At 37.5% G+C, this 12,810-nt stretch overlaps 1 protein-coding gene across 1 annotated transcript in view; it reads left to right on the top strand.

Moving 5' to 3' along the window:
- The window catches only part of LOC129267657 (coiled-coil domain-containing protein 91-like), a 30,113-nt gene extending 17,656 nt beyond the window's left edge, over window positions 1-12,457 (top strand). Inside the window, exons 6-11 of the mRNA XM_064104360.1 lie at window positions 396-575; window positions 5,929-6,036; window positions 6,892-7,053; window positions 7,534-7,710; window positions 8,123-8,236; window positions 8,749-12,457. Of these exons, the coding sequence (XP_063960430.1) occupies window positions 396-575; window positions 5,929-6,036; window positions 6,892-7,053; window positions 7,534-7,710; window positions 8,123-8,236; window positions 8,749-8,949 (942 nt within the window). The 3' untranslated portion in view covers window positions 8,950-12,457. The remainder of the gene's footprint in view (window positions 1-395; window positions 576-5,928; window positions 6,037-6,891; window positions 7,054-7,533; window positions 7,711-8,122; window positions 8,237-8,748) is intronic.
- Window positions 12,458-12,810: the final 353 nt, after the last annotated feature.

Here is a 12,810-nt window from a genome sequence, read left to right as displayed (position 1 = left end):
CCAACAATTTCATTATTCAAGAAGTCCCTAAAAAACTTTTTTTGTTTTAGGCAACTGGCTTCCTTTCAAAAATTTGTTATTGTCTATTTGTTTTTATGTGTATTAGGTAAATTGAATTTTTTTGGCCATTTGGTAAAAGCGTGTTATATATATTGGGTATTAATATAAATATTATTATTCTCACTACCCCTATAAAAAAACTGATGAGAAATGTCATGCTTAGGTCCTATTGCCCCTTAAGAGGATTCTACATGTGCTGCGGCAATGTATATGTCAAAGTGGTATTTAGAAATGCATTATGAATACATAAACATATTTCCTTATACATGTTCATGTAGTGCTTCACAATGACTTAGTAAGTTATCTAGACTAAGAATCATACATTGTAATTTTAGGATAAAGAGGAGCTCCAGAGGAAGATCGTAGAGCTAGAGCGAGAGGTCGAAGGTCAAAGGTTAGAATCCGAGCAGCAGCAATCCAGATACCAAGAGGTCCAAGCCAGACATGAAAGAGAGCTGGATGAGATGAGGCAAGCTGGTCACCAAGCTTTGACTGTTATCGTAGAAGAATACAAGGTGAAATGCATAGTGTAGCCTTTAAAGGAAACCAAAATACAAGGAGAAAATCTCTCCTATCAGAAAGAATAAAATGAGAGGAGCAATCTAAAACTTGTTTTATCAAAATCGGTTATAGAATAAGCGAGTTAAGGAAGTTTGAAAACTCTTGTTGTACTTTCTATTGGGATCCTCAAATTGGCAAACATGCTTCAAAATGGCTGATTTTGTGGACAACTCTCTAATCGTTTGTACACAAATTTCAGATTTTCCTCATTATCTTTTAAATTGCATCTTTCCTCCTGATCAGCAAAACATATGTCATGGGAAAATATGATTCACACCACATATGTCAAGGTCAGGAGGAGATAATGTGAAATATGTAAAAATAAATGGGAAAATCTGTGTACAAAACAAATGGAGAGTTGTCCACAAAATCAACCATTTTGAAGCACATTTGCCAATTTGAGGATCCCCATAGAAAGTACAACAAGACTTTTTAAACGTCCATAAATTGCTTATTTCTTAACCGATTTTGATGAAACTTGTTTTAAATTGTTCCTCTCAATTTACTCTTTCCAATAAGACTGCTTCTCTTCTTGGGTTTTGGTTTCCTTTAATCTTCCTGCATTAGTACTAATTATACTAGCTTATATGTGATCGGCCATACCGAAATGAGAGAGAAGTCGCAAATCAAAATTCCTAGAAATTCGACGAACTAATAAAAAAGTCGAAATTTTGAAGATTTTTTTTTTTTTCATTTTCTGATTCTTCCATGTTTCATGATTACTCTGTGAAAAAAATTAGTGAATTTGATGACGGGAAAGTGATAAAAAAAGAGTTTTTCTGCGAGTGTTTTTTTCGGTCAGTTCGAAATTTTCTGATACTTGGCACGCTCGACTTGATCGAATTTCGCTTCATACTAAGCTCCGCCCCTAGCAACGTACGCCATTGTTGATTGGCTATTCATTTAAACTAGAGTACAGCTGGCGGCGTCCGACGAGCCGCTCGATCGATCGGTTCAATGAGCTTCAAAAGAAAGATCAAAAGCATCGCTTTCAATACATATTCTGAAATTGAAAAGGGGGCTTCTTGACAAAAGTTAACAAACGGGATTCAACTTCTAAAGGGTTATTTTTGTGATAATGGTAGTTGGTACCAGGCGGGGGCGTTAGCGATAGATTAATAGGCCTACCTGATTTAGAGCGTATAGCTTTGGTTATAATCGCGCAAAAAGTCATGCGTAAACGCAAAATTCATAACACGGTTTATTGGCGAGGATTTATTTCATGAAACATAACATGGACATGTTGAAGATTCTCTTTATTATTTGCAAGTGATCGGGATGTTTCGAAGAGAAAACTTTATTTTCAAAAGAAATGGTTTAAAATCCATAAAAGTATTGTATGTTTGCGGATGTGGGTTAATGGATCTGCAGTATCATTAACAAAAGAAAAAAAGTTTATCATGAAACCTTGGTGGGCTTCATTATTTCCAATTATTTTTGCCTTCAATTTTTATCATGTTTGAATGAACGATAGAGAAAGAAATAACTGTCAGAAATAACAGGAAGTCAGAGACAGTAGAATACAGTAGAATATCAACTTCGACAAGGCGCGGATCCAGGGGGGGATGTCCCCCCCCCCCCCCCCCCCTTGAGAAGAAAAATTAAAAATTTGTAATGTAAAAATGCCATTGAAGCCGAGATATACCCCGGGATGTACCCCCCTTTTGAAATTGAAGACCTATTCTTTTTTTTGCTTGTCAATTTTTTGGCGGGTACGAAATATCCTTAATTTATGGTTGAAAACCTTTTTTTGGAAAATCCTGGATCCGCCCCTGACTTTGACCAATGAAATATGGCCCGAAAGGACCATGCAGTAGGCCTGCATTTTTAATTTTTTGATAATGGTATACGGGTCTTACGATATTGATTGAAAATATTAGTAATTTACAATACACCTATTGAAATTAACATTAACCTACAAGTCATTGTCATGTTGTCCCCTTTGACTTTGTCCAGATCTATTCTCTTTTTCCCTCTCTGTTATTGTCTTACCTTCAGTTCTTCTTTCGTCTTTCTTGTGTTTTATTTCTTCCTTTCTTCCCTTCTCCCCCTTTCCGTTTGCTCTTCTCATTCAGGCCATTCGGTCTCTTCTTTCTAAATCTCTCTCTTGTTCTTCCTCAACCCCTTTCACTTCTTTAATTCTAATTCGTTAATTCCTCTTTTGTTTGCCGTTCTTGATCCCTTTCGATCTTCTCTTTTTTCTATGTCGATTATTTTCTCCTCCTTTCCTTCTTCTCTCTCCCCTTTGTTCACCCTCTACATTTTTTCCCTATTTTCCCCCTTTTCGTTTCTATTTACATAATTCTGTTTTCGTTCTTCTCACCCTTCGATCTTCTCTCTTTTTGCCGGTTTTCTTTCTTCTTTCCTTCTTTGTTTTCTCCCTCCCTCACCCACCGCCTTATTCCTCTTCTTTTTTTATTTCGTTCCTCTTTAATATATTTCTGTTTTCCTTCTTCCTCTCACCTGCTCATCCCCACGATCTTATTCCTCCCCCTCCATTTCTTTTTCTCCTACCTCGTCGATCTGCTCTAATTTTTTGACCTCATTTCTTCCCCTTTTCCTTCTCCTTTCTCTCTCTTGCTCATCCCAACGTCTTATTCCTCTTCCTTTTCCCTCTTATTTTTTGTTGTTCTATATTATTCCTTCTTCTCCCATTCGATCTTCTATTTTTTTTTATCACAGCCGTTCTTTATTCTTCCTTGCCACACCCACTGTCTTTTCCTCCATGCACCTTTTCTTCTTGTTCTTATATTTGTTTTATCCTCTTTATGTTTCGGTTTATCGTTCTTTCCCAGTTTGATCTTCTCTTTTGTGTGTGTTAGCAAGTGCCATTTTTCGTATGCCAATTTTTACCCCCAAATGCCATCACGAACGTGTTTTGTACGTGCAGCGCCTTTCACACCCGAGAAGGACCTGTTTTATGCCGTTAGAAGGGGCCCCTTTGATTTCTTATATGGTGCCCTTTCTCTTATCTGTGCCCCTTTTTACCCAAGAAAGTGCCCCTTACCAGCATGTTCTGTGCCCCTTTCACCTGGGAAGGACCATCAGTTTAGTCACGGTGTTAACGAGTGCCCCTTTGAAACAGTTGAGTGGGTAGATGCGTACAGATGGGGGGACTCTTGCCTCCCCCCAAAAAAAAATCACAACCAAGAAAAAAGAAAGAAAATATAAGAGAAGGAAAGAGAGATAATGATATTATTTCTGAATAGGCCTATAATTTATGTCAAAATCTAACACAAAATTGGATTATCGTTATAAAAATGTTCATTTTTGCTCGCTCGAAGCTTCGATACTGCAGCCAATTCAAAAATTTTTCGCTCACCACACTACTGTAGATTAGTCTTTCTTTTTTAACGAGAAGGTGCCATTTTTCCCAGTGCCCCCCTTCAAATTCGCTCCACCGCGCCCCTGAAGTAAAGTGCTTGTGATTATAATTGTTAATCTATATAAAATTAAAAGCAATTAACGGGCCGTGGCAGAGAAATGACAACCTAGGCTCCCCCTTCCCTTTCATTCCCGCCCGTGCTTCAAAGAGATTTTAATAATTGTCTTTTAATTATATTTATCAAAGAGTTACTAACAGTCAAACGGGATGCGAAATCTGAGTTATAAGGTTGGTCAAGATTGGTGATAACGTAATAATGGCGAAATGAAAGCCAAGCACAAGAACTGTTCAAACAAAGGAGATCAGCGCTTTGTAACTTTGGAAAATTATCATTATTATCTAAAGCTCACAATCCATCGCAGTTTGGGCGGCCAGGACCCCGTAACACAAAGGCTAATGATCAATTGTTAATACGAAACCGCGCCGGCGCTTGTCGGGGGCCTGCTGTCGGGGTTTTTTTTCTGCACCACTTTTAGAATCATTATAAACCTTTTTCTATTGCCTTTTTTCATTAATATACCTTTATGTATTTTGTACTAATTTCAAATCATTCCAATGCTGTAAATTATACCCCCCCCCCCAATGATTGGTAATAGACGATATTGAACAAATTATTCGCGTTTTTGTTCTCACTGTCTCAATCTAACATAATCATTAATAAAACATGAGCACACAAGCCATTAGTAAAGGTGAGGTACAAATTATTTTGAAGGCCCATCTTACCATTATTTTTACAAGGGATAGTTCTTTTTTTTTAACATGCGGTTAAAGTTCAGGTCATAATGACTCGCTTGATAGATTACATGTCAAGAGTCCGGGTGAGAGTAAACGCCATCGACATTCAAACAAGCCGATGGCACAATTGGAATACTCCCTCCTCTGTGGTTTTAGGTCCAACCTTTTATATCATGGCTTTCTTTTTCTTTCACGAAGATTATTATAAAACCCCGGTTTAACCACTGATGTGTAGAAGATAATTGATTGACATGGAACGTTGTTTCGTCCTGCAGTCGCGCATGACTTGCAAATTGACTATTGTTCTCAAAGCAGCATCCTCATTGGTTAATCGTTTCGCCTTTTTTGGCAAGCGGTTACTAGGGCATTTCGGTTAGCTCGGCGGTGGCAAAATAGATTTTTTCATGGAGCAGGGTCAAAACGGAAGTCAAACTTCGAAGGCGTTTTTCTCTTGATTTTTATTTTCAAGAGCCCAATTCTTCTTGCATTCTAAGGCTAATATCTCTACTAATATTTACTTTTAAGGGTCGAGTGATATATCAAATTAAAGATAAAGAAACGGGGAATAATAATCACTAAAAAATTTGGATTTGGAACATTCCGACTTGTCTCTCATTTCGGTGTGTCGAGTCACATATAGTGCCTAATATGAAAAGTCTCTGAGCACGTTACAATGAATGTAATAAATTACCCTGGCTTTAGCCGAGCTACTTTTATGCACTCAAGCGTTTTGAGAAATAAATTCCTGCCAGGTACCCATCTACCCCACCTGGGATGAGTGCAGCACAATGTGTTCTTGCTGATTTGAAATCTGCCATTTTGTTCCTCAGGCGGAGGCAGGCCTTGAGAAGTATCAAGTGTTATGAATATTGGAATGACTCAAGTCCATCTATTGGCCGAATTGAATAAAACATATTGTTGCTTGTACATGAGCCCATCTTGCCATTCTTGTTTGTAATTCATATCTCGCAATTTCTTCCAAAAGTGCACAAAACTGGTTTTTAAAATGACCAAATTCCTCTTTGGGGATACCCAAAAATCATTCTGTTTTTCTGGACTTACTTGAAATGAACTATCATGGACTTGGGTCTTTCTTACATACATATATGTTATGCTATTGCTTTTGATTGGTGACAACAGTTAATCATATCTAATATCTTTTTCTTTCATATACTTACTACATGTAGGAATTATGTAAATGTGCTGTTGCTGAGCAACAGGAATTGAGTGAAAAGCAACTTAAGATAGCAGTCAGCAAAGAGATGGAGAATTGCCAAGAATTATTACAAGAACAGGTATGTACATTGTTTCAAATTGTAGATTAACAAAAGTTTAATTTAATTCTTAAAATGTCATGTTTGTCTTATTCTACATCCGAAGTTTTCAGCATTATTATACAAATAGTGAATAAACGTGAGTGCGATGGTGAAAGATTTTGCATAGAGTGTCTCTCTCTCTTTCGTCAAATGCCCAATGTTGCACCAATTGCATGAATAAGAATATTTACTATTGTGTTGTACAACATCTCAGAAATTACTGAAAATAGAAACAACGATCGATTTTCTCCTGTGTTAATATATGAAAATGAGAAAGAATTACTGAAAGCAAAAAAATAAAATCCCTCAAATGCGCATCTGGGGCCCGCTTCAAAAAGAGTTACAACTGTTGTACCTTTGCCATTCTGACAACTACCATGGTAACCTTGATTTTGATTGGCTTCTGAGCCCGGTTGCCATGGAAGTTGCCATATGGCAAAGTTACAGGTTGTAACTCTTTATAAAACGGGCCCCTGATCTGCAGCAGCAATTCAAATTTAGCCAGTAAGCCCTATGCGTATTGCACCTGCATATACATGTACTAAGTGCAATGCATTAAATCATAATCTTTATAGTGACGTCACCTTGTTCCTGACCGTGCAACGGTACAATTTGGACGGTACGTGTGCAACGGTGCGAATGTTTGACATTCAGCCTCCTATTTGCTCGCCTATAATAAGCTATTTAGGCATTCAAAATGAAATGATAATAATGTAATTTGTTATGCACCGATATCCATCATGAGAAGATACTCAAGGCACAGTAATGATAAGAAAAGAAATGGAAAGTTACATTTGTTTGATTTTTCATCTTTTATTTGTTTTCCTTTCATAGCATCAGAGATTCACAACTGCTCTTGAAGAAGAGAGAAGTAAATCAGAAAGAAGAAGTGAAGAAGCCCTCCAGGCTCAAGTAGAAACACAAAGAGCACATATAGCTGAGTGCTTACGAGAGGAGCAAGAGAAGAGTCGTGTGGAAGTCAGTAGATTGTTAAAGGTAAAGGACCCATGATCTGAAACACTCTTTACTTCAGAATACAGGAGCTTGTACATCAGTGTTAACCTTTTATAGATACATACAACGAATTATGGAATTTTATATATTGTATGCAAGGTACACTCAAAGAGTAAGGGGGAAATTGTTTTCATTATAGAGGACCAGTAAGTTCATATTTTGCAAGATGAGATATTCTTTTGATGCTCAACTTTGCACACAACTTGAAAATGTTCCTAGTGGCAAAGTCGGGTACATAGGGATATATCATTTAATATACTGTGCGTAAAGTCATTGGTAACTTTAATATGAATAGCTTTCTGAAACGGCCCTCTGATGTTTTCTGTAATATCATCTTCCTTATGATATTTTTCCTAAATACATGTATCTTGAAAAGAAGTTGATGATGGCTCAAAATCATAATTTCTTCTCAATTTTTGTTTATCAAAAAAATTGTTTATCTTTGTATTTTTTATGATTTAGGATGCCCAAGCAGAGAGCAAAACAGCAATGGAAGCAACGTTAAGAGAAGAAACAACAAAATACTCAGGAATGATAGATGATAGGCTGAATGAAGTAAGACAAAGGATAGAAGAACAACAGACAAAGGAAAGAGAGATGATAGAAAAGGCTTTGACGGAAGAAAGACAGAAGAGCAGAGTAAGAAAATATGTTAATACATAGATTAGTATTTTTTATAGTGGAAGGGGAAAGGGAGATGGTTGGTTGGATAGATGGATGAATGGATGGATGGATGGACAGTTGGATGGATAGTTTGATGGATGGATGAATAGTTGGATGGATGGGTGGATGGATGAATGGATTAATAGTTGGATGGATGGGTGGGTGGATGGAAGGAAGGAAGGAAGGAAAGAAGGAAGGGAGGGAGGGAGGAAGGAAGGAGCTGACAGGGATAATAGAAAAGGCTTCCATCCTATTTCTAATAAGATCTACTTGTCAAAGATAATGTCACTGACTTTGTATTTTTCCACAGGAATAAAATAATGAAAATTTGGTGTTCTTTTTCTGATGCACCTCATATTTTTCTTGTTGTTTCTGTGTTGTATATCAGGAAGCGTTTCAGAAATCTTTAGAAGAGGAAAGATCTCATCATCGAGAGTCCGTCAAGCGAGCCATCGAGCAGGCGAGAGAAGATTCCATCCAATATTGCAAAGATCAACAAAAGGTTTGTTACAATGTTGGTTAATATTGATTGGACCTTTACAAAAAAAATTATTTCAATATGTTTTTGATTATGTTGCCAAGGTAATTGCCATGGATCTCAGCAAATTGTTGCAAACACAAATGTTACATGGTAGAACAATGTTCATTTAATTGGCTTTGAAAACGGGGGGTGTGAAAATTTTTTTTAGCCATTTTCTTTTTTAATTGTGTAAAGTCAATATATCACTATATCGTAAACCTAACCCAAAACCCTCTTGCAACCCTAACCCTACATCCTACAATCAATAAAGCCGAGAACAATTGTCACATGAGCAAATGTTGTGCCACCCATACTATGTTCAAGTCAGGCACATATGCAGGAGGGGGGGTTACAGGGGTTCAAACCCCCTCCCTCTCAGATTTTTTTTTTTTTGCTCGTCAAATTTTCATTCAACTCGAAACCCCCCCCATTCAAAATTCCGGCATACACTACTGGTTCAAGCTTATCTGTACTCATTTTGTTCACATCTCTAGGCTGACGATGCTCTGAGGCAGCGGTCGTTTGTCACGATGGACCTATTCTTAGAGAGCATGCGCCAGCAACTCCAGATCCTACGAGAACAAGGAACCACTGACATTCGAAAAAATAATCAGTCGTCGTCATCTTCCTCATCACAACAGCAAGGCAGTAGTTCGCAAATTTCAAACAGTAACGGAGCGAACTCTTTATCATGATGATTATGGGAAAATACATGTAGTTTATGATATCGCGACCTTGGTCACCAAAAAAGGCAGGCGAAGGATGTGGTAGAACAGTGGCTGAAGGAACACTTAGATCAGCTCTTTCAGCTTGTGAGTACTCCAACTGTGTCGTGACTGAAAAATCACCCTTCAGAAAGAGAAGAGTCACAAGCCAGCTCTGGAGCGCGTTTCATCAACGTTTCTGTCCGACAAGTTGTGAGATCTGACAACTTACCTTGAATTTGATTTGCCGAGAAGCACTGTTGCTATGGTAACCGTAGGATGAAACAGCACTTGTTGGATAAAACGTCCAACAAGTCCTTTCTTGAGATGCTTCCCAGATCACCACTGGAAGTAGGTGCATATACCAACTGATCAAGATCAGTGAATAAAATGCCAGGTTTCGATGTGGCAATACAAGTGTTTTATGACATCAGAAATTGACTCTACTCATTCGCTCTGTTGACGTCTGAATTGATTTATTACCATAGGCTTTATACATGGTTCAGCTGGCTTTATAAGGTAACAAGTTAATTCTCTCGAACATACATGCATCCTAGCAATGAAAAAAGGGGGGCTTGGGGACTTATGTGTCTGTAGTGTAGGTTTAGATATTTATATAATAAAAAACTAAATTGGTTCAAGTTTTAATAAGAAGGGGCTATATATTGAGGCCTAAAAAGCCTGGGGCTGTTTCTTCACCCTGCCAACGATCTTGGCTGTTGATTGCCCAACTGTAATGAAAAATGAGCAAGCATATTGCCTGTGATGTAATCTATAAAACCCAATTATTATCTCTGTCACAAAAACATAGTTTTCTAAAAAATTATAATGTTGGTATTTAATCACATTTTTCATATTTCTTCTGCTGTCAATCAGAAAAAAAATGTCAAGGGAGGAACCGTGTCAGCCCCTCCATCCACCCCCTCATCTTCTTAGAGTTATAGCAATTAAAAACCATATTTTACTTACTATCAAAGATATTACAAGGGGAAGATCAGACGGTACATGGACCACATAATGAAACGCTCGGGAAGAGCGCCCTACAGCGTTAAATAAGTAACTACCTTTTTTTTTACCTTTGCGTACCGCGATATGGTTGTGTACAAAACATATGAGAGAAATGATGCGGGGGTGAAAGGATTGACGATTTTTACATTTTATGATTTTTTTTTCTTCAAATTTTTTGTTCTTGAATTTGAGATGAATATATTTCAGAAGTTTCTGGGTGCCCTCTCCAAAATCCCCTCTCTCATTTTCCCCATATGTTTTATACACAGCCGCTTGCCGATGTGCGAAGGTTTACTTACTCAATGCTAGTGGGGGCCTTCCCCATGAAAATTAATTGAGCGTTTCAAAAAATCGCCCCTTGTAGTATCTTTGTTACTATGAATCACCCTTGATTTCAAGGACCAAAGTTTTTGTGAGGTGAATGGGGAAACTGTGCTGTCATGTTTAGGCCTGGGAATAAAACTCAAACCATTGAAGAATTCGATCAGTTTGCCAACAATCAGCAACTGAAGGCTACTTTTTACGCTAATCAAATGTTCGCCAAATGTTGATTAATGATTTGAGATATTCAATTATCAAAAGAACTAAGCTCTAATCTTTGATGATTGAAAACAGATTGCCAGATAGCAAGTGAAATTTATTCTCAAATTTAATGAGTTCCAAACATTGTAACTCTTCCAATACATTTCAACGACGGCCTCACCGTCGATGGCGCACCATTCATCCTGCACTTCATAGGCGCTGTAATCGGGCATTTGACTGAGTCAGCTCACTCCTCATGTACATGTATGACCATCGGTAGGTCATGTAAGTTGGTCAACTTTTTTTTAATTTCTGATCCAGGATTCCCGATTGTTCGAAGTATGTTATATTTTATCCTGGCAAGAAATCAAATGACAAAATTGGTATTCATCCCAGGCCTGGTGGCCGTTTCATAAAGCTGTTCGTAAGTTAAGAGCGACTTTAAGAACGACTGGTGATCCTTTCTTACGCGCAAAACCATCGCTAATGAATATACCATTTATCAAAAAAAAGGATCACCAGTCGTTCTTAAAGTCGCTCTTAACTTACGAACAGCTTTATGAAACACCCACCTGGTCATGTTATTCATGATCGTTTTGTTCGTCAACGAATATTTATCAGATTTTGCTTGTATATTTTGCCACTATATACTTTGTTGAAATTACTTCCCATTGATAATTCATTGCTTCTTTGTGTGTGGACCTATGTATTCATCTTTTTCTGCAATCAATATTGAAATGGCTTTTTCTGGAAATCTACACTTGGTAATGATATGATACCAAGTATAAAGCGCAGTAGAATATATGTATATAGTAGCTGCTCTATATAAGTGGACCTACATGTATTGTTTTTAGTATATCACAAAAGGGCATAGTCGCAATGTGATGGCAGAGCATTGTTCTCAGGTCCACTGACATTAAGAAGCAACTTTCTGGATTGAGTTTCTTAGTATGTGAGGAAAATGTGTGACTGTTTTATGTTGAAATATATATAGAATTACTTGCTTTTGAAATGTCTATATTGAGAAATTGGGGACTATGTGACTCCAATTCATTTAGATTCATGTAGAGCGAAAAGGAAATATATCCCAAATCAAGAAAAACATATATTGTAAAGATCTGTAGTTGTTTCCTTTTGTCAGTGGACAGCAGTGTTCTGGTACACATTTAACAGGTCGACTTGGATTTGAAACAAAGTTTTTGGTGAAAAAGGGAGAAATATATTTATGCACTCAATAAACATGGTTGTTTTCCCAGAAAAATGTCACAATTCACAGACTAAATAGTTGCCAATTTGTGAATCAGTAGTGATCACACATTTCAAGCTTCTTCAACTATCTTAGGCAAGTGTACTTAGTTCATTCTTCCATGCTAATTTTTTTTTTGCAAGGCTTCCATGAAAGCTGCTTGAGGTGTTGGGTTCTTCTTAGGGCAATTTGTAGGCCTAAGCGCTCTTTCATAAATCTGTTCAAAAGTTACGAACGACTGGTGACCCTTCCGTGGGTCCTAAATCGGTTTGATTGCCTTCGGCGCAGGGGAAAAAAATTACACGAGGCTCGGGACGATTTCGCCCCCAAAATGTTCAAAAGAGCCCCAATAAGTCCCCACTCACTTCAGTATTAAAGGTTATCCAATATTATTTAGGTAGTAGATAATGAGAAGAAAAAAATCCATCCAAATCCATATTTTATTGTTCAAAATAGATGTGAAATGGAATACTTAGAAAATTTGCTTTGCCCAATTGATTGTTGGCCCGGCAGCCGCTGTGCAGCGCCAGATCAACGAGGCTCTATCCCTTTAATCGCTGAACGCTAAACGGTAGCAGCAACTCCCATCTTTTAACTTCTTTTTGTCTGATGTGGCTGGGGTTTGAACTCCCAACCTCCCGGTTGTGAGACAGACGCTCTACCAACTGAGCCAACACACCGGTTTAAGTGTAGCCCCATCTCCCCCACCCCCCCCCCCCTTCCAAAAAAACAAAAAAAATGCCTGCATCAGTAAAAACTGAAATATGATCCTTGTAGATTAAGATTCTTATTTTTGAGATGCATCTGAATAAAAAAAATCAGTATAAGTTTGCATATGGTTTAATAAGAATACACTCCCATTAAAGTTTAAACTGGAAAAAAATTAGCGTATTGCATTGAGCACAACTGAGGAAGGGTCGCTAGTCATTAGTATAAAATTCAATGCTACAAGCAATTGTTTAGCTTTATATGACAAGGCCCACATAACAATGAAATGTATTACTGAAAGTGCAATAGATATTCATATGTGCATGCATTGCATCATTGTTTCTAAATATCAAAAAATGAACAACTAT

The sequence above is a fragment of the Lytechinus pictus genome, chromosome 9 (genome assembly GCF_037042905.1).
Source record: "Lytechinus pictus isolate F3 Inbred chromosome 9, Lp3.0, whole genome shotgun sequence".
Classification (NCBI taxonomy): Eukaryota; Metazoa; Echinodermata; class Echinoidea; order Temnopleuroida; family Toxopneustidae; genus Lytechinus; species Lytechinus pictus.
The sequence above is the reverse complement of the archived record's forward strand: the minus strand, read 5'-3'. Positions and strand labels throughout refer to the sequence as shown.